At 46.9% G+C, this 24,655-nt stretch overlaps 1 protein-coding gene across 1 annotated transcript in view; it reads right to left on the reverse strand.

Moving 5' to 3' along the window:
- Nucleotides 1-22,501, reverse strand: part of insrb (insulin receptor b) — a 68,133-nt gene extending 45,632 nt beyond the window's left edge. Inside the window, exons 1-2 of the mRNA XM_026158401.1 lie at nt 21,092-22,501; nt 734-1,282 (exon numbers count right to left, since the gene is read on the reverse strand). Of these exons, the coding sequence (XP_026014186.1) occupies nt 734-1,282; nt 21,092-21,185 (643 nt within the window). The 5' untranslated portion in view covers nt 21,186-22,501. The remainder of the gene's footprint in view (nt 1-733; nt 1,283-21,091) is intronic.
- Between the last annotated feature and the right edge of the window lie 2,154 nt (nt 22,502-24,655).

The raw sequence follows: 24,655 nt of genomic DNA on the forward strand, positions 1-24,655 counted from the left end.
AGCTGCACTGTGAGTTTAAATAAAACTGATAGCAGCCACGTCCCATTCCTTTTAAACATCCAGCGTCGTGAACGATCTGCTCAAGTCAAACTATCATGTTTGAGAGGAAGACAGACGTGGAGAAAGGCACTTCCTGTCTTATTTTCCTGACAGTAAGACCTGGCAGACAATCGAGGAGGCGGGACTACAGGCCAGCTGCAGCGGTCGATGTTGGAGTATAAACACGGCCGAGGCTGGCACGCTTTGAAGGCTAGCCTGTCCGTCAGACACAAGACAGAAAAGAAAAATGTTTAAAAAAATAAAAACCAACACAGGCTATAATCGCCTTCAAAATAATAAGCATCCTCTCAGCGAGTCTTACAATAGAGGACGATCTCTGTGTTTATGGCAGGAACGAGCGAGCGGCTGCAGCGCTGAGCAAACCCACAGATGTTTTTTTGGTTTTGTTACTTTTTTACTAAACATTAAAACAAAACAATTTTATAACAAACGTTCACCTCAGCTCTAAAAGGGCATTACATCCCATAATGCCTGCTTTAGAGTTTCCTGTTTTCTGACTCAGCATCTCACTCGAGTCCCTCCGCACACGGAGCAGATCCCGATCCTGTAATTACGGATCACTTGCACACATCGAATGCTGATCAGAGGGCGTGGCCACGACCCCTGGCTGCTCACACTAAGAACGCAGGAATCATCGTGTGCGCACGTTTAAAGACTGATCACAAACACTTACTTCTCTGGCAGTGAGTCTGTGACCAGCATCGTCCCCTGAAGTGTCCGTTGATGGTGCTCTGAGGGCAGATGGTCTGACCTTGGGCTATGCCTGGACACACGTCTCCACACTCTCTCTCATTCTTATTGGCCACGATGAAGTTGTCCTCCACCGAGTCCAGGATCTTGGACCAGTCCAGAGTGGCCAGGTAACACAGGTCCGGATTCTTCTCGATCCTCACGGCGCCCCGGGTGATGTTCATGAGGCTGTACAGGCCCATTTCCTTCATCTGCAGCATCTCGTAAAGCACGAAAGCGTAGTTGAAGAAGAGGTTGTTGCCGCGGATCACCGTCAGGTTGGGGAACAGATCGCTGAGCGTCTCGAGGCCGTAGACCCTGAACAGCAGCACGTAGTCCGTCACCACTCGCAGTTTCGGGTAGCTCAGGCCGCGGAAGTCCTCCGTCCTGGTCTTAAACATGAGCAGGATTTTTAGGTGGCCCTCGATGATGGTGCAGTTCTCCAACGACTGGAGGTTGGTCACGTTATTCCGGATGTCCTTGCTCGAGCAGACTGAAAGGACAGACAGAGGGAAGCGCATAAGAAACAAGCACGTTTCAATTAATATAAGCTCATTACTTCTTGATTAATCTTCTTTTAATCAGAAATGTTCAAATGTACTTCTGATACAGAACAATCAGTTTTCACAGATGACTGAAAATTTTCCATGGATGTTGTTTCTCACACATTGCAGCACGCAGCGGCTCATTTGTGACTTTATACCGGAAATGCTGTGTTTGTGACTGAAGCGAGGGTGCTGCACAGGTCAGGTGAATGCAGCACAATATTTGCCTATAACATTCATCCCTGTCATCACGGCGACGATGAAAACCTGTCCGCAGGACATCTGCATCCTTCAGAGAGCTGTTCATTTGGAAAATGTTGCTTTGGCTTTAATTCACATCAATTAGCCCGACTGTGGCAGGCTGAACAGACAAAAGGGCCTCAGTTTGCAGCTGCATTACAACAACTGGATGTGAACATCAGTACAAACTTCTTTCTCCCAGTTTCAGCCACAAAACCAGCGCCGACCTGCATCAAGGTGAAGAAAGACATTCACGAAGCGGCCGCTCAAGTCCGAAAACCAGACTCTCCGCAATTGCCTTTCTCTCTCTGACACTGACACACACACACACACACACACACACACACACACAGTCTCATCGGCTATAGCAGTATTATTGTACAGCAGCGTTTGATCGAGCGCAGCAGCCACGAGGTTAACAGAAACGATCCACTCTTCAGCTGGTGCAGACACAAGCTTACGTTTAGACAAACGCATCCGCGCACGCATCAGAGGAGTGGAGAATTCATCAGCACACAGTAACTTTGGGAGAGATGTGCAGAGAGTTTCTCGCTCCACATAATAACACATTAAAGGCAAATTACAGGAGGAAGAAACACTTCGTCGTTCTGATTGTGCAAGACAGGTGTAACGATGAAAACAGTATTTCTGTTGTTGACGTGACAAAGCAGGTTTCGAACTCCAGGTCGGCAAAGCGGCCACAAAAACAACAACACTGCCATTTGCAAACCTGCGGATCCAAACCAACAGCTGTCACACGACAGAAACCAGCTCGCACACATTTACTGGAAAGAAAGCTTTGCCATCCATATAGCATCATATTTACACCCCAGCCTCATAAACACAGCCAGTTCTCCTTAAACGTCCTGTTTCTTTGAACTGCCTGCAGCACAAATGCCAGGAATAAGCACAGAGCGTGGATGTTTCTCCACCAGAGCAGGTGTTTAGTTCACATGAACAGACTTGCTGTATAAAGTGGAAGAGATGTGATTTACTGGGTCACACGGTGACACAGAGGACGGCGGCTGACCGCAGATTCTGCCCTGTTGCCACACCCATTTACATTTCACGAGCACGCCCATTAAACTCTGTAGTTGTGAGACATAAAATCCTAATTTGCTCCCTCGATTTAACTATGCATGGACTGTATCAGCCATAACAGCAGCCATCACGGCCTAAAAACAGATGGTGGTGGACATAAACAGCACCGGCTGATTCAAAGGCAGCCGTCTGACAGACGATGAAAAATCCTTTAAACACTTTAGTGACAGAAAAAAAGAAAGCACAAAAAACTCTTCCCTGTACTCAGAATGAAGGAAGCTCGTAATAATTCATGCTAATTATTCACTCTGTTAATGTTTCGGTTAGACTTTTCCTTTAGGAGAACGTGAGTCCCACAGCCAGGCTCGAGCTTGTGCGCACCACGCTGCTCTCAGTCGCTCGTCAGGCTCAGAGCTCCGTGCAGCTAAATGCATGAACCCTCCTCGCAACGCACGCACATGCACACACCATTTAAAAAAAAGACGTCAATAACACTGAACCCTGAATCCCAAAATAGGGAAGATTTATTGCAGTACATTGATTGGAAACCGACTTCTCACCTGAGCACGCCATTTCCCCAGGTGAGAGCTAACCATTAACTCACCATTTGGTTAATGGTTAGCATGAAAAACATGTCAACAATTCAGGTTCAACCTACGACCAGAATCACACATCAACAAAGTGGCTGCTTATAACACAGAGCCGCCTATAAAACCAGTAAACTACTGAACCACGTTTACTACAGATTCACGCTGCAGGTCGAGTTAAACTTGTACTTGTAATCACAGGAACACACTTCCCTTCCTCCGAAAACATAAAGACTGAAGAGTAAAAATATCTGATGCCATATCTGCAGTGGCGTTACGCTTGTTTGCAGTAACTCCTTCAGAGAAGTGCAGAAAAATATCCTTTCTTCCAGGCGAGACTCGAGTAAGACAAACGTCAGTGCAGCAGCAGAGAAAGAACACGTGTCGAGCTTTAAAAGAAACAAGTAAAAGCAAAATAGAATCTGTAACATTAAATAATTCATCTCCACGTATCCACTGGCCAGTACGCACATTTGTGCTTCACCTATGAATCACATCCTTCACTGTCTTTAGCTCAGTGCTGAGATTGCTTCCAGTGAGAAGACGCACAACAAGCTCAGAGAACAACACAAACTGTGCAGCTGCATGTACCCACATTTGTGTGGACGCAGCCTCCACCAGCTCAACTTTGTACTTCCCCCTGCGGCGAGCCGGCAGCCGGCAGCCAAAAACAACTCATAAAAGTAGTCAATAAATCCAATTTAACTGTTAAGCAACTCATCAGATAACACTCGAGTTTGAAACAACAACAGTAACTCAATCAGCGAACCGGTGTGCCTTGACCACGCCTCGGCGCAACCTGCATCGCAAAACACCAAGACAGGCTACTTCCTCGGCCGTGCGGCGGTTGCTGTAAGTCGCAGTGATAACAGCAACCTTACACCTCTCTCTGCCCCTCCTGCCTTATCTCACGGACACATCGAACACAGGTCACCCGCTCGCTGTCAGCCTGCAGCACTAACCGGATACCTATTGTGAAACACAACAACATAACAAACTGTTACACAACTGCACAGGGGCCAGGGTGCAACTCACCGCTGCCCAAAGTTATCTTCAAGTCACACCAAGAGGACTCGAGCCCCTTACACATGGAGGGCTCTCTTTATAAACAGCACAGGTAAGAAATACGTGAGAGGCAGTGAGGCCTTTCTGGTCGCCCGGCATGATGACGGCAAGCTTCACTGACACAAAGAAATGTTAGAGGGCCACGAGGGCAAGCAGCACATGGACGTGCACAGAGCCTCTACTGCAAAATGGAGTCTTGCTTTCAACTGACAGGAGTGAATGCTGGGGGGGGGACAAGAGAGAGGAACAGCAGTCTGGGGCTGGTTGTTAGAGCCCCTGTGTCTGCAGCCTTCTCCTCCCAGGTTTGGTAGCAAGGAGATCCAGGAGTGAGCCAGCAGGGAGAGGAGGGGCGTGGCTAGAAGGAAAGAGGGTCGCATGAAAAAAAAACAAGGGGTGAAGGGGGGGGGAGAAAACGGTGGGAGGGAAGCGCGCGGGGGGGGGGGGCTGAAAGTGTAACCTGAGCCCGGACAGGAACGCAGAGTGACGTAGGGACCAACAGCACGGTTGGTGATCACATGCATGAATGAAGAGCCGCTATGTGCACACGCACATGCACACACTAGGGCTGCCACAAACCATTATTTTGATAGTCGACTATTTTTGCGATTAGTCGACTATTCAGATCATCATCCATTGGACGTAAAACTACAGCTTATTGCACCAGCAGCATCTGCTCTTATATAACTATCATTAGCTTACAGCTTTAAGTGTTTAAGGTCTGTGCTAACTAAAAATAAAGACAAGATGATAGTTTATTAAATTTTAATGACATTTGCAGATTGTTTCGGTGAAGTTTAATAAACTCTTTGCTTTCAAAAATATAACAGGACACCGGAGTAAATTCTCCAGCATCTCACACTTCTGATAATCAGCTGTCTGCTTGACGTTTATTCAGCTGTGTAAAAACTATAACTTTAATCTCAGCCAAACCGATTTACTCAGGAACAAATAAAATACTAAAAAAAAGCCAAACAATAACAACAATTAAAACTAACTAGCTGCCGCCATTGTTGGAAACTGAGCTGGGCTGCGCTATGAATTCTGGGACACAGCTTCTTCTTCTTCGGGGTTTAACGGCAGCTGGCATCCTTGTACATGCAGTGCTGCCATCTTCTGTTTCAGTCCGTTATTACACTCTTAAATCCTGCTACTTATTCCTGCGTCTTTTGTGATCTTACAAAGCTTCAAACGACGCGTCGACTATTAAATCAGTCGTCGACGATTTTGATAGTCGACGCAGCCCTAACACGCACACACACGTGCGCGCACGAGAGCCCTACCCAAGTTCATCTACAACACATAAAAACATCACAAAGGTTTTAAAATATTTAAATATTTATTTCTATTTAAAGTATAAATAAAAGGATTCAACAGGTTCAATAAATCCACATTTTCATTTAACATTTGGACGCTTCTGGTGTTAAAGAACACAACAAATAAAACCCAATAAAACGAATGCAGGTGGGACAATGACCGTGATCCCTCTACAGCCCACACCGACACAGAGGACCACCCACCAGGGAACAGCCCAGTGCCCTCACTACACGTACAGCATCTCATAATTACAATAACAACCCAATCAGCCGCTAATAAACGGGGGGTGGGGGGATAACAGAGCGCTGGCTGAAATGTTCTGTACCACACTGCAGACCTCTATAGGAGACATGTGGGCCATCCACCCGCCTGCCTTGTCTGTTTGACACTTAATTTGGCAGCAGGAATGAAGAGGAGGAGGGAGGTATATTTGGGGGGGGGGGTCAAACAAACAGAAGGAGCAGAGAGAAGCTTGGATTTTAAGTGAAGTTGGAGCGTTAGAGCCTTTAAAAGGAGATTAAATGGTGAATCAGAAAAGTTTGTCCTCTTGTTGCTTGAACAGTTATGAGGCTTATCAAAGTGAATAAACTGTTGCAGTTTAGTCGGTGGTTTCTGTTGCTTTAATGATAGTTTGGGAGCATCAGGAAGAAGCAGAGGATTATCTAGGAACAGCTTCAGAGGTCCGTCGCAACCAACCAATGACGTGTGACTATTCAGTTAGCATGAGCCCAGCTAATAGCTAATGCTGTGATGAGTGAGCCAAGTTTGGCTAACAACAAACCTAACTTGATACAGCGCAGACCTACGACACCACAGCAACATGACTGGTCAGTGCTGATCCTGGATCAACGCCAAACACACCACAATCCTGCCTCAATACAAAAAACCTGATTTTTCTTTAGCTAAACACCAAATGCATAACTCAATATATAAGTTATGGAGGACAACATATGACCTGTGCTGAATCACAGTAAACTCTGACAGCTTTAAATCAGCACAGACTGTTTTAATAAGTGTGAAAAAGTGCGCTCTGTGATTAACTGTCACCCTAAATCAGTCGTTCTCAAACTGAGGGCCCGAGAAAGATCAGGCGACTTCTAAATTGGGACATGCACGCTGCTCTGTTTCGTTACTGCCTCTTCACCTCAGACGTGAAGCAGAACGAGCCCAACATCCTCTGCCCAGCTCGGCGAGTTCGGGTACGTCTGGTGCAGCCGAGGTCGCGTACCCGCTCTCTCGGACAGAAACTGCCGTCGCCGCTATTCGGCGAGCTCTCACAGCTGCGACCTGCATTATAGCGTAGCTACGATTTCAGGCAGATTCTTCTCTTATTTTTAGAATTGTGTCCCCTGCAGAAAATGTAATATGCAGCAGCTAACGGTGATGAAAGCGTATCACGGTGGCGTGCAGGCTGCCCTCTATCGCCCGTGGACTGCAGCCTGAGTCCAGAGTGACGGAGGGCAGCCTGCACTTAAAGTGAAACCAGACCGGTCTAGCATGAAACCAGGTGGCAGCTAACTCTGGACTGTGAGAAGTTTCCTCTCGCTGTCAGCTTAGGCACATGCTGCCCCTGATGAGGTGATCTGCTGATTATAGATATGTCAGCAGCTCAGTTGCTGAACAAACCCCAGGGGAGGGAACGTGCGGTCGCGGTGCCAAGTGGACTGCCAGTGGAAAAATGCGTTTGTTTGTTAATACAACTGTGGAAAGTCCTGAGAAGTAAAGCCAGCTCCCCGTGCGCCCACTGCCAAGCTGTGGCTTCACAGTGAAAAACGATGCCGAGAAATTGCATGAAAGGCATTTTGATTAGCGTGTACCAACATGTACCTCCAAAACAAAGAGAACTGAGGACCAGAATAACAGTACGTGAGCCAGGGAGGGAGGGGGCATTTGAATAGTGGAAATAGGCTCAGAGCCACCAATAACAAAAACACACACAGAAAAATATTCAAATCTATTTTCTATTAAGAAAAAGTGGGAACGAAACGAGAAAGCGGAGCTAACGCGTGCACGGAGACCGTCCTGTACTCGAGGCAGCCGAGGACACCAGATAAAGGTGGAGGGAGGGCAGGGTGGAGGCAGTGTGTGGGTTGGAGCACCTGTTCCTCTATTGCCTCAGCTTCCCATTGAGGAACATGGCAGAAAGGAGTCGGCCTATTTATACACAACGCCGGGTCCCGTTACAGCTGTGGCGCGGGGCCAGGCTGCGGCAGATTGAAGCGGGTAGAAAAGAGCAACATGCGCTGCCCTGCGCTGTCAGATGGTCTGCCAACACAAGAGGCCCGAATCAGATCGCACTGGTGACTCTGGCTCGCCTCCTTCCCTTTTACCTTCCAGCACTGGCAAAGAGTAGAGAAGGAAAAAAGGAGAGCGCAGACAGAGGGAGACAAAGAAGCGAGGTGCTGTGTGACGGCGAGTCACCGTTTTCATAACCAGCGGCGACTGCGTGAAACCAGCACACGTGAGAGTGAATCCCGTCCTGTTGCTGCTGTGTCAAAGGAACGAACGTTTGTGCCCGTGTGCGCAGCTTTTTCCAAAACGTTCAGCAAACTGCACCTGCGAGCACACGTTAACAGCCACATACAATCACATGAATCTGCAGTCAGTTGAAAGTCGACCACACCAGGTGACACTGCAACATATAAAAAGCATTGTGAGCAATCCTGACATAGTCAAAGCATTTTGGAGCCGACGCAGGACCGACTGTGGAACAGGAGCAGGTAATCAACTGCAGGCCGGCCTCTGCTGAAGACAGACAACACACACACACACACACACACACACACACACACACACACACACACACACACACACACACACAGACACACACACACACGCACACACACAGACACACGCACACACAGACACACACACACACACACACACACACACACACACACACACACACACACACACACACACACGCACACACACAGACACGCACACACACACACGCACACACACAGACACACACACACACACACACACACACACACACACACACACACACACGCACACACACGCACACAGACACACACACACACACACACACACACGCACACGCACACACACACACGCACACACGCACACACACAGACACACACACACACACGCACACACACACACACACACACAGACACACACACACGCACACAGACACACACACAGACACACACACACGCACACACACAGACACACACACACGCACACACACACACACACACACAGACACACACACAGACACACACACACACGCACACACAGACACACACACACAGACACACACACACACACACACGCACACACACACACACGCACACACACGCGCGCACGCGCACACGCACACGCACACACACGCACGCACACACAGACACACACAGACACACACACACACACACACACACACACACACACACAGACACACACACACACACACAGTGAGTAATGCAAGAAACATCTGATGATCCTTTTCATCTTCCTACGTTAGCGAGCTCAGCGTCTTAGTGCGGTGAGCCTCGGCCTGAGAGGGAGGCAGCCGGGGCTCAGTTACCCTGTTTGACTTGCAGCCACAACGGCAGCAGCTGCAGGGCTCGGCCCCACCAGCCCCACCAACGCTTTGACCCACAAACCAGAGCTACACATGAGGCTGGAGGAGCTACGCCTGCCTGGTGGCCCTGCCAAATCTGCTCCTTCTATCCCTGTACGGCTCCCTCGCTCTCTCTTTCTTCTTCCGACCCGTCTGCTGCCTCAGACATGAGACATTTCCAACACTAAACTCCTTCATTAAGCACTGTTTATGCTTCAGCATTAGGAAACAAAAAAGAAAGACAATGCAATAGCTGTGATTACACAGCTGCCCGCGCCGTAGCTCGGCGTGGAAATGGCTCTTCTACACGCTGAGCTTCTAATGTCCGGCTCTGACAGTTTAGGGGTTTTAGCTGAGGTATTCCCCGTGTGGTGAATGGATGAGTAAGCTCATCCCAGGCATGGCAAATCCTATCGATTTGACTGGATTGCTGCTTGTCTGCCAACTCCAAGCTCCAGCTGAATCCAGCATTTGTTCCAAGCAAAGAGCAGGAGGGGGAAGGCAAAAACCAACACACAGGCAGAGAGGGGAAGCAATGATTTGACTCTAACTGCACTGAAATGAAACTCCAGCTGCTCGCGTAACGGGAGTGTGTGTGTGTGTGTGTGTGTGTGTGTGTGTGTGTGTGTGTGTGTGTGTGTCTGTGTGTGTGGCTGAAACTATGAGGAGGGATGAGTCAAGTTAAAACGCAGGACGTGGGAACAGAAGGACGAAAGGAAAGAAGCAGACAGAAGACGGAGAGCGCAACGACTACCAGGACATCAGATTTGATGTCCGAAGGGTCGATAAACACGGACGGAAAACGGTAGAAAGCAGAGGCCGGAGGGACGGCGAGCAGAGCGGCCGGCGTCCGTGTAATGGTCCGTTTGTCTGCACCGTAGGACCACCGGCTCTCACTGGCTGCTGCAGGAAAACCTCGAAGCACACGGACATTTGCACAAATATGCAGACACACATGCTTGCTTGCCTCCCTCCTTCACTTCTTTCCATATCTCTCCCTCCCTCCCCCTTTTCCATTGCTCGGCCTGTGCCCGCAGTCTTGGTGCCTCCTTCCATTTACCGAAGCACAAACACGCCGCCAATCTGCAGAAACCCAGCCTCCCACCTTTAAACGTCACGTTCATATCGGTACACGCTGAGCAGCGGTGTGATCAATAAACTTTTCATTTATCAGAAATATCCCCTCATCCTGTTTGTTTTTCCATACAGAACATCTACGAGCGTGCTATATATATATTTCTGGCATTTAATACTGACATCATGTTAATGTTCACGCAGCCCAACCAGCCAACAAATCACTGGCTGTTACCTAGCCTCTGACAGACAGGCCCCTGAGTGGAGCGTCTGTGGCCACGGCGGTATTGTAAAACGACTTCCATTCATTACGCTGTCATTTAACAGCGAGGCATAATTCAATATGGCCTCCTTTAACTATAACGGAATTAGGGACGCTTGATGCGGCCTCATAAACTGGTCACAGGCACTCCATCTCTATGTCCCCTTTCACAGCGTCTTGGCATCGGCCTCTGGCCCGTCGACAGCCTCGGCTCCACTCAGCCGCTCCTTTTACTCCGTGCTGTTTACGGGGAGGAGACTGTGTGGCCCTCTGTACTAACCAGATTTAACTTATTCACACCAAAAAGCTGAATTCCTTTCGTTCCTTTGGGTCTGACTGGACCTCGTCTCTACAGGGAAATAACGCGTCGTTTGTGCAGTCGTGCTGTGACAGTTTCGATAAGGGAGACGCCGCCGGGTTTGCTCCGCAGGCCCAACTAATCAATGTTAAAGCTTAGACATAAACGTGTTCCTTCATGCTGAATAAGCCAATCGGAGCAGAGTTGTAAATCTGGGGCCCGTGGATTCACCTCCACGCTGACACACCCCTGGTGTGTTTAACATGAGGAAGCAATGAGAGCTGAAGAAGGTTACCGCTTTAGGAACATGCAGGCCGAGCAAGCATCCGAGGAAAGTTTCTGATGCTCTGGATAAAAGAAGAGTGCAGCCAAAAAAGAAAAGACTGAAACAAATTCGGCGCCGTCAGCGTTTCACGTACGTCACCGTCACACACTCTGCAGACACTTCTATTAGATACTCCTTGGTAGTACCAGACCTTGGAGGTTGGTGCACTGTGGGCATAAATGAATGCCCGTTCCAACACATAACAACCATCAGCCCGAATCGTGGCTGCAAGGCAGGATGGATGCACGCTTCCTTCTCGTTATGCCAAATTCAGACCCTACCAGCCAACTGCAGGCGCACAAACAGACTCATCAGATCAGTGATATGAATCAAACAAGCTCATGTTCTTGGCTGACAGTGGTACCTGCTGTGGTCTTCTGCTGCTGTAGCCGACCTGCTCCAAGGCTGAACGGTGCTGTGAGTTCAGAGATGCTCTTCCAAAGTATCAGGTCATCTCTGATCTCTGACATCAACAAGGCATTTTCACACTACGGTTTAAATAAAAGTGAGCCAGGATCACCACATTAAGTGTGCAATAAAAGGACCGCTTCAGGTGTTCGGTCGTGCTTGTTTTTGCACGTTCAGTTCAGCTAAACTGCAGCCTGTCTGCACTTTCAATTAAGGATCTCATTTTCTTTTCTACAGCCCAGCATCAGCAGGGCTGAACCTACAGCTGTTTTCTAATAACTCTCGTCAGTTTCCCTTAAATCCTCTGACAATATCGGTTTCTACAGGTCGAGAGTCATGACTCACTCACGTCTGTAGCTCAGCAGCTGTGAGTCATGTATCTATACACTCCCCACGGTTGGTCGTTTGATCCAGAACAAATCTGAGGCGGCTCAACTGATTAGCTGTAAACGTTCTCCAGATTTAACAAAAACGTCCCCGAGCAAACGTATTCTGGTGTTAGTAGCTCCGTTACTGCACGTGTGACTGCCTGAAGGTCACCCGTTACTCAATGAAATCATTGACACTCCTAAAACGCAGAAACAGTTCACGGTTCAGCCGATAGTTTTGTGAAGCGAGGCCAGATTCTGACTTTGGCTTCATGAAGTGGTGCAGAGGTGGAGTGAACAGAGGAGGGGATGTAATCAATTCATCCAGACAATCAAGATCAAACAGCTGTTGCCCTGCATTGTGTTATAAACCCAGCATCTTCTTTTGATTTCCACCATAAAAGCACAAACTCGCTCACTGATCAGTTCAGCTTCAGCCAACATGACAAAGAGAACCTTTGGTCGAAAAGGTCCATCTGGAAAATGGCTGTGACCTCCTCTGCTGGAGGTGGTGCAGGTGGTAGTCTCCACCTCTGTTTCCAGCTGTTGTAACGCTGCTGCAGAGAAGTGGCTGCGCACTACAGCAGCGGTGCCCAACCCCCGGGCCGCGGGCCAGTGCGTGAGTCGTTTGGTGCCGGGCCGCGAGAATTGAGCCTTCGGTGTTAAATTTACGGTTTTCAGGGTTTTTATCGTTAACTCTGTTTCTCTGGGTCTTTCCCGTGTTGTAGTTGTGCGTCTTATTTTGAAAGAAATATTTACCCGTTACCATAGCGACCAGAGAGCATTAAGGACGCTGCTAATAAACTTACACATTGAATTCTCATTTATTATTATATTTACAAAATGCCAACGTTTTTGTCTCGGCCGTATCATTTTGTCTTGTTGCATTTATCCACAACACCTTAACGGCCGGTCCGTGACAACAGTGTGCGTCCGTGGCCGCTGCAGGACGTTATCACAGAAGATCCGCTGCAGCTGAGGAACCGCAGTCTTTAAAGCAGGACTCCTGTGGGTGTTTGTGATCATGCAAAACTGAAGAGTGAATCACAGTCTGCATTTATCACAGGATTATTAATCAATTGCATCACTTCTTTTACTGCAGCAAGCCTGAGACAGAATTTAGCTTTAAGGTGCTGTTATTGACAGACCGTGGGCGAGTTAGGGCCCGATCAGTACAGGGCTGATTGTGGAAGGAGACAAGATGCTCACACTTCAAGTGCTTTTAAATATAAAACAATCACGAACGATTAGGTTGCTTATGGCAGACATCTGCCTTAGGTTAGAAGAGGGGGGAAAGCCACAGCTGGCACCTTAAATCCTCAGTCTCCACAATCACACATTAAAATGTATAACCGGGCTCAGTGCAGTGGGACGTGTCTTTAGACAGGAAGAGGCTGGGTCTGCAGGGTCTGTCACTTACTGCCAGCACAGCTAGTGCTGTCACCATAGCAACGCATCTCATGCTACTCGATCAGGACAAAAACAGAGACCCCAACCCGGCACACGAGTCGCCGAACACTAAACGTGTACCCGTGAGCTCTCGTAAAAAGGACACAAACATGTGCAGACACACGTAGCCACAACGCAGCAAACAACATCATCTTAGAGGGCCACGTGATGCGGCGCACAACCTGCAGGTGAACACGTTAAGCATCGCTTAGACCCAGCTGGAGCAGGCGGGGTTAATAAGAGAAAGCAAATAAAGAGAGAGGCATCAAATGGATGCTGTTCACACCTTTAAGAGGCCTGAAAGAGGAGGCTTTCCCACAGCGCAGAGCAGGTGTGTGCATGCGTGGAAGAAAGGTCTGCAGGCTGTGTGCATCTGCAGTGTGAAGGAAAACGAACGAGCCCAGGGCGGCGAACCCGCTTACCCCTGAACGTGAAACGAAGGGAAGGAAGGAGGCTCGAGTTTAAAGGAGGAGTAGAGGGAGCAGAAGCTGTCGTGGAGGAAACGTGAAAAGCTGCATCACTTTTTAACATCTTCCATTGTTTCACGTGATATTTAAAAGGCTGCCGTATCCACATCACCCAGAAATGTCAAACTCATATGGCAACAGTTCGTCTGCGTCACTTTAACCCAGACACTGGAATTAATAAAGGCTTCAACTAGAAACGTGGCCCATACACACACTGCAGGACAACATTTAATGAGGTCAGATATTAACTGTAACAGCTGAACAGAAGAGTCTTTTCCCGCCTTCTCTTTTCAAACTCAGAAGCTTTGTTCATCTTTTATGTACAGTCTATGCAGCTGTCATTCAAATGGTAAATGGCCTGTATTTATATAGCGCTTTACTCGTCCTTAAGGACCCCAAAGCGCTTTACACATCCAGTCATCCACCCATTCACACACTGGTGATGGCAGCTACATTGTAGCCACAGCCACCCTGGGGCGCACTGACAGAGGCGAGGCTGCCGGACACCAGCAGGCAACGGGTGAAGTGTCTCGCCCAAGGACACAACGACCGAGACTGTCCAAGCCGGGGCTCGAACCGGCAACCGTCCGATTACAAGACGAACTCCCAACTCTTGAGCCACGATCGCCTCAGACCACAGATGTGATTCGTTGCCTGAAATCTGTAAAAGCATTAGCTGCTAATGTTGTTGGCATTTACAGTCAGATATGTCCACCACTGATTTCTCTCTGCAGCACTCGTCACCTTCGTTTATCATTTGGTCCCTGAGCTCAGTAACTGATCTGACAGCACGACTGTGTGCTTGCAGTTACATTAACTGCCAGCAGCCTCACTGGGCGCCAAACAGACACTTTTCAGTCACATGACAGGCCTCCATGTTCTGTCCATATCGCTCCAATGGCCTAAAGCGGGGACGTGACAGTAAATCCAGACTCGCGTGTCACAAACTGCAAAGACGTTTGATAAACGTTTCGTCTCCTGCTGGGCTTCACGTCGTCTCTGATGCAGACGTTACCATTGCTTTATAAACTGGCCCAAACAGTATTGCAGATGTACAAATCTGTAACTGGGATCAATTAAGCTGCTACGCTTTTTTTGAAAGCCAAAGAATGAGAAATCAGTTGCACGGCCTTATTCGGTTTATTGTCTCATCTGCAAAACATCCCTTTGTTGATCCCTGCGTTACGGGACTGGCTCAGCTTGGAGTTTACAGTGTGAAGTCCCCAACGGTTAAAATAGGGCAGATCCAAACAGCAACAAGGACTATCAAATCAGATTGTTGCAGCATGGCGTAACGGCGCGCTGCGTGTTCATGTGTGTGTGGGTGTGACCCCATCCCTCCCCTCTCAGCTAGACCACATTTCTGTGCAGTGAGCAGGGGTTTACATAAACGGTCACACTCCTCTATCTAGGAATGGGAGTCAGGGAGGAGGGCATCGGCTAGGCTTTGTGTTTAAAAACAACAACCTATCACGGCGCTGGCAGCCTGCGATGGGCTGGAAACTAGGGCTGAACGATTATGGAAAATAATCTAATTGCGATTTTTTGCCCCAATATTGCGATTGCGATTATTTTTTAAGGTCTTTGTCTTCTGTATTATTAAACAAAGACAAGCAATACATCATATAGTATGGCCAATACTATATTACATTAATTTTAAACTGTTCTTTCCTGGAAGACAGACCTCTGTTATGATGACATGAGGTGATGCATGAATTGATGACTGACATTTTTATTTAACTTCTTCAATCACAACAGTATATTTGAACATACACAATAGTTTATTTTTAGCTTACAAACATCTGAGCATAAAGTGCTGACAAGGAACCCTGGTGTAAACATTAAAATGAAAGTCAGTACAATGTGCAGATTGCAGAAATATACATAAACAAAATCAGTGGCTTTACCACACTCAGTTTTTCAACATCTGTGAACTACTAGACAGTCATTCAATTAAAAAATAATATTAAATAAATAAAACTAATAAATAAAAAATACACACATCTTACTGATCTCTGCAGTCAGTAACATTACACATAAAGTGCAAACATAATAGCAATTGTATAAACACACACACAAACACGCCTTTAAAGTTTAAAGGCATGAAATTGGACGGTCTAGTTCAGATTAGCGTCACCGCTGTCTCGGTGGAGTTTAATAAACTCGGCCGTCTGCTTCTTGCTATCTAAAATATAACCAGACACTGGTGTAAATTCTCGACTGTCTCATACTTCTGTTTAATAAGTTTTCTGTTTGACGTTTAGTCAGCTGTGTGAAAACCAAGGAGGAACCCACCCGGGGGATTAATAAAGTTTTATTTTATCTAATCTAATAACTTTAATCTCAGCCAAACCGATTTACTCACGAACAAACAAAACACTGAAAAAAGCCCAACAATAACATTTTTAGGTTGTCTAAGTGACTTATATATTACGTTTAACCCGAGCAGCGAAACTCCGCGGTGATCTGAAAATGATGTGCCGGGAGTTGTGCCGTTCTCGGCCGCATCAGTAACCCTCGAGCTCCCGGCTAGCTGTCGAGCTGGTGGGTAGCAGACGCCTCTGAAAACGTCGAAGCACTTTTGCAAATATGGGATATCTTGATAAACCGAGCAGATATTTGATGTTTACACAACTACTTTCTCGCCTGAAAATATGTTAAAAGTTTATTTTGTGACCCAGAAAGATTAGTATGAGTAATTTTAAAACTTAGTAGCGGCCGCCATTGCTGGAAACTGGAGTTTGGCTGGGCCGCGCTATGAATTCTGGGATATGGTAGTAATTTGGACAGCCTTCGGCGCGTCGCTGTGACGTAATCGGTCTACAAATGCGGCCTCAGGAGGATGCAGCCCATGAATTGTATAATATAATCGCAGTATAATCGCAGCCTTTGCGGTTAGAAAATTGCACTTGATCATGTCGCGATATTATCGCAAATGCGATATATCGTTCAGCCCTACTGGAAACACGTCACCTGATCACGGCGACGGCCGTTAGATGTTACAGCGTGGTTTCCTCTTCGTAATGAAAGGTTTATGTCGGGATCAACGCGTTTTGACTGTTTGCTTATTTTGCAAGGTGACAGCAGCGCGGCAACATTTGCCTCCTAGCATGTTACGACTGGCTATCGGTATCGGATACCAGTAGTGCTGGTATTGGCACAGTATTGGAAAGTCACAATACCAGTAGTAAGCATCAAAACCAGTAAAATTTTCATTCACCGTGATTTTAAAAAAAAAGAAGAATTCCAAGTAATTACATTTAATAATAATGGATTGCATTTATTGCGCTTTCACCTGTATTAAAGTTTCAAATCAGTATCATGGTGGTTGGAGACCATTTCCACATCATTGTATAATAAGCACAGGTGCACATTTTGAGGTACGAGTGCACTTGTTGCCAAATCCAGTGATCTGATTGGTCAGATCTGTTTATTCAGATGTGCAACACCTGCATTACAGACGGGAGAGTCTTTTTACGCATGAAATATTCACACAGATTTTACAGGCCTCTCTCTGGGAGAGACACCTGTCAGAGGAAACTCCTTCCCACTGTTCATATCAGCAAGCTCCTCCTTTCAGTTACTACCCACCCACCCTCGTGACCACAGGTGACAGTGGGAACGTAGCTCGACAGGTAAAGCGACAGCCTTGCTTTTACGCTCAGCTCTCCCCTCACTCGTGAGCAACACCCTAAAATTCTCCTAAACTTCTCTAATCGAGGTAGTAACTCGTTCCCAACTCAGAGTGGACCCTCCACCTCTGACCACCTACTACCTGCAGGTGTCTGAGGCTATGGTTAGTAGCCTCAGACACCTGCAGGTATGCAGTGCCAATCAGGCTTTATGTTTATTGCATTTTAAAAGTAAATCTAACATGTTAGCACAGTAATGATGTGCTGCAGAAATGCATTTACTCAGTGGCTCATCAAGCTGTGAATTTGTGGGAGTCAGAAGAGTCGTCTCGTGTTTTCCATCCCCCACTTGTTCCACTGTTGATAAAAACTGCCGGGAACATGCACACAGTGGCAAGTTAGAAGTTGAAAGGGATACTTGGAAAGATAAGAGCAAAGGAGGAAGCACTTAGCAAAGGCACCCCAACAGTTAATTTCCTGTAGCAGTACATATCGCCTTCCTGGCCAACACTCAGGACCCAGTACACAGCCGGTGGAGGCTCAGTTCATGACCCCGATTGTCCACTGCCTCTGTGAACGAGGAACCGTGCGAAATGAACGGCAGCGATATGAAAGCCTTAAAGATTCAGTGTGTTGCCAATGAAACAGGCAGCACAGGCTGTTCCAGCAAACTATGGTAAAGTGCAGGTGAATGCTAATGCTAAATTAGCCTGTACATACAGCTTTCTGTGTTTACACTTCTGTCTGACCACCTCAGACGTGAAGACTTCCTCTTCTGTCTTATCCAGAAGTCCGAGGACGTCCACACACCTGCGGTGTTTAGTCCCTTAAAATCAAACTCTTCTTTCTTTTCACTCATAAAGATGTGAAAGCAGTAATCGCACCCGGGTGCCGACCAAACAACCATACTGAGACCCTGTGGAGGACGTGGTCTCAGCAGCGTCTGTTTACCAACGTGAACCGACCTCAATCCGAACCGACAAGCAGGTTTACGCTGCAGGTTTGAGGAGGAATAACATTTCATAAGGATGAAGGTACTTTTAAATCGCAAAGGTCTGTACAGGTTTGCAACCAGTCGTGAAATGAATGTAAATTATCCATGTTGCTCCCGCCTCAGACACGCAAACTGAACGTTCTCGTGTGGTGACGTAGTGATGCATTTGGGTTCACTTGGATTTTTCTGCGTCAGGAAAAAAGCCACAAGTTTCACTTATTAACTGATGCGGACCAGAGGAAACGACCTCCGAGCGTGAAAACACGCCAACGCAGGCTTTTGTCAAAACAAACTGCCCATTTAAAAATGAAAAGAAACACCCATAAACATGCGGATGAAGCCTAATACAGTGTTCTCATCAACGCACACACAAATAAATATAAATAGAAAACATACATTGCCAGGAAGTAGGCTGGCCAGTAGCTGAAAAATGAGATCCTGCAGACAGCAAAGGGTGGCTGGGGCACATACTCGAAGTGAAACACACACACACCTACATGGTGGGCCACTTCAAAGACATTCCACAACGTGCACAGCATTGTCGGAAAATGCCAACGTGCACTTCACTGAAGAGTGCCTGAGTGTCCAAAAGGGGCTACAGACAAACTCGCAGACAAATGGAGGCCGAGCCTCGATTTTTACAACAGCACGCGGTTCTCCATTAGCTGAGCTGTCAGAGCAACTCTTCAACTGCTCCTCCTGAATAAATGACACCGCTCTGGAGATTTGATTGAGACCGCAAGAGGGGAAGAGCCAATCTGTGCGACCACGCTGGTTAAAGAAACACAGCCGTGCACGTATGTATATTCATGCATGCTCACAAGCAGCACAGCCGTGCCTGACGGGGGCCAGAAGTGGGCAGTTGCACAACTTGTTTTTCACAAGTCAGACCAGGAGACAGCTCAGCGGCAACATCTGAACAACCTTTCCTGATTAACTGTGACAAATGGGCCAATCACAATCAAACAACAACCTGTGAAAGCTGATTTGTTACATGTTTTCTGAGGTGCAGTCGGCTACGGCGTGGGTTATTTATCAGGACGGCTTCTTCTCGTTCTTGTGTCTGAGATGGAGGTATCAGGCAGCATGTGGATCCAGAATGAAATATTCAAAGTATTTTGGTTGTTGCCTCGACCCCACCCCCTTTTTTTTGGCGTAAACATCTCAAAAGTGCCAAATATGGTCACTTCCCAGAGTCCTCACAGCCAATGACATGTACCCCATTCCCTGAGAGAGAGACGCGAGAGAGGGAAAAAATAAAAAAGACCAGGAAGGAGGGGTACCAGCAGCCCGTCTCATAAGACCCCCTTTCAGGGGCCTCTGTTCTGTCTGCATACATGACCTGTGTAAAGTAGCCACATCGTTTCCTTTGAACCTGGCCGGCGGGAGCCATTTTAAGCAACACAACCTGAAGCTTGGAGAGTCCCACCATTGCTGACAAAAAGAAAAACAACAGGTTCCACTTTATGAATGGGTGCCCACACATTTACGTGGTCGACCTGCTCACTTGGACCAAGTTCACACACCCAAAAAAACAAAACACTGAGGCTTGGGCAACACGTCGTCCAAAAATCACTGAACACAAATCTCACAAGGATTAATGTGGGCCAAAGGTTAAACCGCTGACAAACACCCAAAATGTTCAATAATTGATTTCACGGGCGCTCCAGACTTTGTTTGTCTCATTCATTCATTTAATTTGAGATATAAGACACAAGTGACCTATTATACAGAGAAATGTATCATCTAATGCGGCCTCACAGCTGGCCCTGCAATTCTCATTTCACTGAGATCACCCTTAAAAATAAGAAATAACACAAATAAGAAATACCAGAGTGGGCAACAGTGCTCATTAACTTCATTCGGCCCATAAAATGTGGGCTCAAGTATGGTGCACGGTGTCCCTGTGTTAAAGCACCAGCTGAAAACAAAACAGCGCACAGCTGGATCGTGCTTAATCTGTGGCAATGCACATCTGTATAGCTGTAATCACCATCCGCGCTAATTCATTGATAAAAAGAAATAAAACCGAGGCGCAGACTCTGGGGAGGAAGATCTGGAGCGGAAGGCAGATGGAGGCTGTCCCGCCACCTATGCGGACACTTCTCAGCGGCTAATTTGTTTACATCCAGGCTGCGTGTGCGCGTGAGAGGCCTAGCAAGCCTCGCAGGGCCAATCCTGCCGCCCCCAGTTTAGGCTCGCTGCCGCGGACCACCCTCGTCCAGTTACAGCCACTAATCTGACCCTCGGGTGGCGCATTTAGCGCGGGCCGCTAAAATATGTACCTTTAAGAGCCGGCGCGAGAGGGGCGGGGTTTATTAGCCGATAATTAATATTTGTGCGCCAAGTTATCAGCCACACGCACAAAACTGAAATTACGAGCCCCTTAATTAGACCTGGAGGAGAATCTGAGCATGCGCCAAAATGAAAGCAACAGTCCCGTGACTCACATTATCACGCTGATTGATAAAAAGAAGAACATGCCCCCCCAGCAGTGACTGCAAGGTTCAAGAAAAACACACTATTGTTCATGTTATAATGCAAACATCTGCGCTTAGGACAGGGTCATTTCCCGCGAACACACACTTCACACTCACGTGAAGTTATGAGTTATAAGAAGTCATTAAAAAAATGAAATAATACTCACTTTCTCCTTTTATTAGTCCACACTGGCATATAATGCAGGTGCACATGATAAACAACACCATCTGTGCTCGCAGTTTAAGCGTCAGCCGCCTCATTTTGGCTGGAGGATAAGTTATGCTCGCTTCTTGAAGTCGTTCAAAAAAAAATTCCAATCTTCAGGGAGAAATGTTTAAAGTGAACTAAGAAATTGCTAAAAACTTAAAAAGGTCCAATAAAGCCAGCCGATTTGAGGTTTCCTCCCCCTGTAAGGGGGTTATAAATTGATAACTGTCTTCTGTGCCAAATGTGTTATGTACGTGAGACACTAAATAACGTGATCCTGGGTTCTGGCGACACATGTGCGAGTAAAAAATTTCATTTTCCAGAAGTGAAGTCGACAGTCCACGTTCATCTGTTTGATTTTGGTGCCCCGCTAAATCAAGGGGGGAAATGTTATTATTATTATTATTAATAATAATAATATCCCACACACAGACAGAGCTAGTTTGGAGATCCCCTAAGAAGGTCCGCTGGCCCCGGGCTCATTTCCCTGTAATGTGCCGCTCCAGTGAGGGAGGACCCCGGGAGGTATTTCAAAAACAAAACGCTGTTTTCCTCACGCAGACACGCGCTGGAGTTGTGAATAGCACCCCCCAAAAAACACAGGCAGCCTTTGAGCTCTCGTTTTCTTTCAGAAGTCTTTATATCACCTCCTGCGTCCTGGTGTCTTCACACAAGCTCGTCTCCCTTTTCTTTGGGCAGGGAGCACATCCCAGGAAACTCCGGCAGGAAAAACGTGCAGCTTTCCTCGCTTCGACCTCCCTCTGAACTCCTTCACCCCCGCTGACCACCGCAAGCCCGTAAAAACGACAAAACGGCGGAGAGGGGAAAACTAACCTGGAAAGGTTTGAAAAAACGCCACTTTGCTCTCACATTCCCCGCGAGGAGTAAAAGAAGCCAGAAAATAACAACAACAATGCCCGCATTCACCGTGCACGCTGCCGCCGTGAGGTGAGGGAAGTCGCCACACCACGCCGCCCGTTCCTTCCCTCAGATTAACGTTAGCTGGAGGGGGCTAAACGGCTAACGTTAGCTAGCTAATCCAAAACAAACGAGGTTTCGGTGTCGGCGACGAGAGTTCAAAATCAGAATAAAATCAAAAACACGCTTAAAGTGAACAGTCCGAGTCCGCCAGCCCAGAAGAAAAGGACAGGAGAAAAAAACGATGAGGTAACGATACGTAAAAAAGACTTAAAAAGACGGGTCAAGTGTAAAAACTTGGATTCCCGTTTAGCGATCGCTCTCCCTCAGGTTCCCCCTCTTTCCGTCTCTCTCTCTGCGAGCCTCCCCACCAGTAAACAAGTCCTGCCAGTCACCTCAGCTGGGCCACGCAGGGTCTGCGGGAAAACCCGGGACGGAGCGCTTTGTGACACTGCGCTGCTCACTGCGCTCGCCGTCCTCGCATAGCAACACGTTTTATTACAAAAGCAGACACAACACAGGGAAATAATTAAAAAATATATAATTAATGTGGAATAAAATCAGATGAAGCAGAGCGAAGAGTCTGTGGACAAAATAATAGGAACACACTAGCCCAGACCAGTTTTACAGCTGCAGCAAATTATTTTCAAATTCTCTGCCTTTTATTTTATTAATAAACTGTTAATTAGCCCATCGGGAAAAAAACAAACAAACATAAGAAATGCAAATAAACGCATTATTTTCTGTAACATAAATGAATAGAGCTGATATTTAGATTAAATTTAGGGTTTTTTTTATAAAATGAGAGAGCCACCCAAAAAAACCCAGTCAGTATCTTACCCACTATTCACTATATTTTACCAACATGCCCTTTAGACAGACAGATAGGAAAAGATCACTTTATCTTTTTATTGAAGTAATATTTTGTACTTTAAATTACCAAAATAGCTTTCCTATACTGCAGGTAATCCCTTATACAAACATACTCTACACTCACCGGCCCCTTCGGTAATTACACCTGTTTAGCTGCTCAATAACGCAAATATCTAATCGGGGCTAGCAACTCCTGATGACCTGCTGAAGTTCAACGTGAGCAACAGAATGGGGGAAAAGGTGATTGTTGGTGCCAGACGGGCGAGTCTGAATATTTAAGAAACTGCTGATTTGGGATTTTCCTGCACGATCATCTCTAGGGTTTACAGAGAATATGCTTAAAAATGCCTTGTTGTTTGGCCCGACTGCTTGGAGCTGATAACAAGGCAACAGTAAATCACATAAGCACTTGCTACAACATGCAGAAGAGCATCTCTGAATGCACAATATGAAGCATATGGACTACAGCAGCAGAAGACCACACCGGGTCATTCTTGTCAGCTGAGAACAGGAAACTTCAGTCCACACAGGCTCACTCAAACTGGACAACAGAAGATTTGTAAAATGTTTCCTGGTCTGATGAGTCTTCACATCTGCTGCGACATTTGAATGGCAGTGTGGGAATTTGGTGTGAGCAACATTAAATCTTGGATTCGTCCTGCCTTCAATCATTAGTTCAGGCGGGCTGTGTTCATGTAATGGTGTGGGAGATCGTTTTTTGGCACACTTTGGATCTCTGAGCATAATTTAAACACCACATCCTACCAGTGTATAGTTGGTGACCAGGTCCATCTCTTTCTGACCTCAGTATACCATCATCTGGTTGTGCTTCTATCAGGATAAGATGCCATGTCAGTTCATCAAGTTCAAATAATCTCAAACTGTTTTCTTGAACGTGACTGTACTCAAAAGACTTCCACAGTCACCAGACATCAATCCAGTAGAGCAGGATGTGGTGGAAATTCCCACTGTGGATGTACAGCTGACAGACCTCAGCAGGACCGACCAAAATCTCTGAGGAACATTTCCAGCAACTTGTTGAAGGCAATCCTGAAGACAAAGGGTGGTCTGGAGAACGTGTACCTAAAGAAGTGGCCACCAATAATACACTGTACATGATGAGCCAATCAGGCGCTTGTTATTACACCTATACCATTCTGATAGAGATGATCAGGAACCCCTCCACCTCACTCATGAAAGCCACTGCTCAAGCAAACACTCACATTTATATTTGATTACCTGAGCTGGCCCAGCGCTTATTAAAGACATCACACAACAGGATCGTAGTGCCTGATGGGAACATTGGTCCCATTGTCATACACCAGTGACACTGTGGGCTAAACAAAGTCTGGCACCGAGGAGTGTAAACATTACACGCTGCCCAGGTTTTGGCAGCCAGAACATACCTGCAGTAAGAAAGCTAACATTGTTCCCTCAGGTTTGCATAGCAAATATCCTTATAATGAAACCAGCACTATTGACGAGGCTTGTCCTCACACAATACCTGGAAGTTTTTTTGTTTTTCCTTTTCCTCCTACGGGAAAGCCGACTTCTGCCACAGTTTTTATCCACCTGAAACCGAGGCTGATATTTGTATAGAGCAGAACAACGGCTTCTTATTTATCACACAGAGGTGCAGTGTGTGTGCTTGGATGGGTACAAACTGCTCTGCTCCACTAAAGGCTTGTGGCGCGGGCTCGTTGTTAATCTTAGGAATGTTGTTACCCGGTGA

The sequence above is a fragment of the Astatotilapia calliptera genome, chromosome 23 (genome assembly GCF_900246225.1).
Source record: "Astatotilapia calliptera chromosome 23, fAstCal1.2, whole genome shotgun sequence".
Classification (NCBI taxonomy): domain Eukaryota; kingdom Metazoa; phylum Chordata; class Actinopteri; order Cichliformes; family Cichlidae; genus Astatotilapia; species Astatotilapia calliptera.